This window comes from Taurulus bubalis, assembly GCF_910589615.1.
Source record: "Taurulus bubalis genome assembly, chromosome: 6".
Lineage (NCBI taxonomy): Eukaryota > Metazoa > Chordata > Actinopteri > Perciformes > Cottidae > Taurulus > Taurulus bubalis.
The window spans coordinates 15778290-15782953 of record NC_136594.1 but is presented as its reverse complement, the minus strand read 5'-3'; the positions used below and the strand labels follow the sequence as shown (position 1 = coordinate 15782953).

The following is a 4664-nucleotide window of genomic DNA, read 5'->3' as shown; positions in this document are numbered from 1 at the left end:
GGTAATTGTTTAGAAGCAATGTAGTGTTTAAGTGGACACAAATGACCTACAAAAATACAAAATAAAGTATGTCTACCGATGAAATAAGATACTTCACTGCTGGGCGGCAAGATGTTTTCAAACTCCCTCTTCATCTCCAGGAATTTGAAAGAAAGAAAGCGGGTAGACGCGAGGGGGCGACGTTGTAACATCCTGCCAGAGACGTGGAGAGACAGAGAGGGGAGCTGCTGCGCGCTCTGCTCGGAGATCCGACTTCAGTGTCAGCTCGATTCAGTCACACAGCCACGGCTCAGACATGGGCTGGAAATTCATCCAACGTCTCCGCTTTGTTTCTTCTGACTTGTATGGCGAGATGCAGAATCGCAAATCGCTCGCTGTTTAATCCACTGCACAATGGGCACGTCGCTTTGCATTACGGCCGATATTGTGGCACTACGTCTATTGCATATGGAATTAGAGACTTATGCTAATTGGCTTCAATTACGCTCTTTTTCATCTTTTTGTCGTCATCCTCCAAATGCAAGTAGTTAGACCCCCGCCACTTGTGTCTCCCTCGCAACTATTTCATTTGCATATTTAATTCATGTTTTATGAATTAAATTAGCGCATGATGCAACTGCTCTACAGTTAAGGCCAGCATGAGAGGGGGTTAATGATAAGAATGGGAAGATAGGGAAACTAATAGACTCCAGGCTATTAGCAACACGGTAGGACTGAAGTACGACGCTTCATTACACTGAATTAAAGTAACTCATGTGTGATCCGGCTCTGATGGAACCTTGTATCATACTGATGCTCACTACCAAACACACTGGAGATATTACTTTATTTGAAATGCTTTCTTTTTTCTATTGCGCCTATGTGCGTTCATCTCAGAGAGAGAGAGAGAGAGAGAGAGAGAGAGAGAGAGAGAGAGAGAGAGAGAGAGAGAGAGAGAGAGAGAGAGAGAGAATGGCCATTGCACGGCGGGGTATTGCGTCACGAGCTACCTTTCCCTGCGCAGGCTCTTTACATGGTGGTCTTTGGCTGTGGGCATTCTTGCTCCATTCTGACTCATGCCTCATGCATTAGTACCAGAGCAGATACCAAACTGTTTAAATAGTTGCGTCAGGATCAACTTTGTGAGGGTCCATCTTTTTTATTTGGAGAGAAAAAAGAAGAAAGAAAAAAATACGGTCATATAAATGACTGTAGGCAGTTTAGTCTTTCAATAACATAAAATACCAGCACTCCCTGGGCAGCTGCAATATTATCTGCACAGAGTCCCACCGACGCCAACTGTCACCCACTATTCATTCGACTTTCTTAATTTACTAGATGTGTAAAACATGTAATGTTCCTGCTACAACTGAGGCTGGGCCTGGAGGAGAGAGGGGAGAACAGGAGAAGAGAGGCGAGAGGAGCGCAGCAGCACTTAACTGGTTTTGTTGTGAGGGCCCATTTGTGTGCTCTGGCTGGCGTCGCAGAGCCCCAATCAGGTGCCATTACACCCGGTGTTTGAGCATACCATTGGCTGGTGGGGAAAGGAGCTGTGCGCAAAACCAGCCCCGCTGCTCACACTCGCCTTACAGAAGCCGAGCTGCGAACATCATCCGCTTTGAGCGCTTAGGCGCAGTGATTACATCCTCTCAGAGCGAGATAGAGAGAAAGTCTTGTTATTCGCCAGTGTTCATTTATAAGTTGCATTTGTAATCGATTCCGTCGGTGCGTAAATAGGACTTTTTGCTGCCTTCTTTTTTTCCTTCTCGGGTGGAATTTCCTCTGTTGTTCTGTGACTTTGTGTGTGAAGAACGGGCTGTCTGTTCTGTGCACAGGGAGTGTTGGCTTTGCGTCCTGGCTCCAGCCTGCAATGTTTGCGCTGACGCCAAAACTCACAGACCGGTGCAGAATTGATTAAAACAGAGAAGCTCGGATCAAATGGCTGTGCTTCTCACAGCTGAAACGACACAATGTTCCACTGACCCGAAGCAGAGGAGAGGAATTTCACAACCGGACAGCTTTGTTGATGTTTATTTAATTGTTTTTTTACGGACAGAGAAAGTGGGAAATGCTCATTTCTTATAAGAAAAAGGAATAACACTTTTTTTTTAAAACGTCTTGAAGTGCACTTTGCGAGAGGGAGAGGAGATGATTTGGTTAATAGTCCTGCTTTCCATCCTGGATGGAGCGGTCTCTCAGCTACACTACTCCGTGCCAGAGGAGCAGGAACCTGGCTCTGTGGTTGGGAATATTGCAGAGGATTTGGGGCTGGACATTACCAAACTTTCTGCTCGCCGCTTTCAGACGGTGCCTAGTTCACGAACACCTTATCTGGAGGTGAACTTAGAGAACGGTGCACTCGTGGTGAAGGAGAAAATTGACCGAGAAGAAATCTGTAAGCAGACCATCCCGTGCCTATTGCACCTGGAGGTGTTTCTGGAGAATCCGCTGGAGCTCTTTCGCGTGGAGATCGAGGTGATGGATATCAACGACAATCCACCCGGCTTTCCCGAAACGGACATTTCCGTGGAGATCTCGGAGAGCGCCATCCCCGGGACCCGTTTCCCTGTGGAGAATGCCTTCGACCCTGACGTGGGCACAAACGCGCTCAGCACATATGCCATAACGAACAATAACTATTTTTACCTTGACGTGCAAACGCAGAGCGACGGGAACAAGTTCGCAGAGCTGGTGCTGGAGAAGCCGCTGGACAGGGAGCAGCAGGCGGTGCACCGCTACGTGCTGACGGCTGTGGATGGCGGCATCCCGCAGCGGACCGGGACGGCTCTCCTGGTCGTTAAAGTTCTGGACTCTAACGACAACGCGCCCACCTTTGACCAGTCCGTGTACTCTGTCAACCTGCGGGAAAACTCTCCGGTGGGCACTCTGATCATCCAGCTCAACGCCACGGATGTTGACGAGGGACAGAACGGGGAGATAGTGTATTCTTTCAGCAGTCATAACGCCGCGCGAATAAAGGACTTATTCAACATTGACGCCCGAACAGGTAGGATAGAGGTGGCGGGTGAGGTGGACTTTGAGGAGAGCAACACGCATCAGATTTATGTCCAAGCTAAGGATTTGGGGGCGAATGCGGTCCCCGCGCACTGCAAAGTGCTGGTCAAACTCGTGGACGTGAACGACAACACGCCGGAGATCGGTTTCAGTACTGTGACTGAATCCGTGAGCGAGCAGGACGCCCCGGGCACCGTGATCGCACTGTTTAGCGTCTCAGACCGGGACTCTGGTGAGAATGGACACATGAGCTGCGAGATATTGGGAGACGTTCCTTTCAAGCTGAAGTCGTCTTTTAAAAACTACTACACCATCGTGACAGACGGACCGCTGGACAGAGAGAACACAGATTCCTACACAATCACCGTGGTGGCCAAAGATAAGGGTCAGCCCTCGCTCGCCACCAGCAAGTCCATTAAAGTGCACGTCTCCGATGAGAATGACAATGCGCCTCGTTTTACGCAGGCTGTTTACGATGTGTATGTGACGGAGAATAATGTGCCCGGTGCTTTCATTCATGCCGTGAGCGCTCTGGACCCCGATGTAGGACAAAACGCTCTTATTACTTACTCCATATTGGAGTGTGACATACAGGGTATGTCTGTGGACACGTATGTGTCCATTAACCAGGACACGGGCTACCTTTACGCGCTGCGCTCTTTTGATTACGAGCAGCTGAAGGAGTTTAACTTCATGGTCCAGGCAAAAGACTCAGGTGCGGCGGAGCTCTTCTCTAATACCACTGTAAATGTGATTATAGTTGACCAAAATGACAACGCTCCCGCTGTCATAGCCCCCATCGGTAAAAACGGCACAGCCAAAGAGCATCTGCCGCGTTCTGCGGAGCCTGGCTACTTGGTGACGCGCATTGTGGCTATGGATGCGGATGATGGCGAAAACGCACGGCTCTCCTACAGCATCCTGCGGGGCAACGAGATGGGGATGTTCCGCATGGACTGGAGGACAGGGGAGCTGAGAACAGCCCGCAGGATCTCTCCTAAGCGTGACCCGCAGGGCTTCTACGACCTGCTGATCGAAGTAAGGGACCACGGGCAGCCCCCTCTCTCCTCCTCCGCAAGTGTGAGTGTAATGTTAGTGGACAGCGTGGTTGAAGGCCGTAGTGGGGATCGAGGATCGTCCTCCAAGGCAAAGGAGACCTCCCTTGACCTCACCCTAATTCTTATTATCGCCCTGGGCTCTGTGTCTTTCATCTTCCTCCTGGCTATGATCGTGCTGGCCGTGCGCTGCCAAAAGGACAAGAAGCTCAACCTGTACACGTGCCTGCTGTCCGGTGACTGCTGCATGTGCTGCAGCTCGTGCTGTAGCAGGCAAGCTCGAGGCCGGAAACAGAAGAAGCTTAGTAAATCTGACATCATGTTAGTTCAGAGCACCAACGTGACGTCAGGGGTCGGGCCCGTGGGGCAGGTGCCCGTGGAGGAGTCTGGTGTGGGCAGCGTGGGAGGGGGCTTCGGCTCCCACCACCACCAGAACCAGAACTCCTACTGCTACCAGGTGTGTCTGACACCGGAGTCCGCCAAAACGGATCTGATGTTCCTCAAGCCGTGCAGCCCCTCCCGCAGCACTGACACGGATCACACCAACCCCTGCGGCGCCATAGTCACGGGTTACAGCGACCAACAACCGGACATCATATCCAATGGCAGTATTCT

The 4664-nt window shown here is 50.7% G+C and overlaps 1 protein-coding gene across 1 annotated transcript in view; it reads left to right on the top strand.

Annotated features, from left to right (window-relative positions):
• Window positions 1-2127: 2127 nt before the first annotated feature.
• The window catches only part of LOC306737378 (protocadherin-10-like), a gene marked incomplete at both ends in the record, with an annotated part of 17196 nt that continues 14659 nt past the window's right edge, over window positions 2128-4664 (top strand). The window contains 1 exon segment of the mRNA XM_079219104.1: window positions 2128-4664. This exon segment is cut by the window's right edge and continues 10 nt beyond it. Within this exon segment, the coding sequence (XP_079075230.1) occupies window positions 2128-4664 (2537 nt within the window).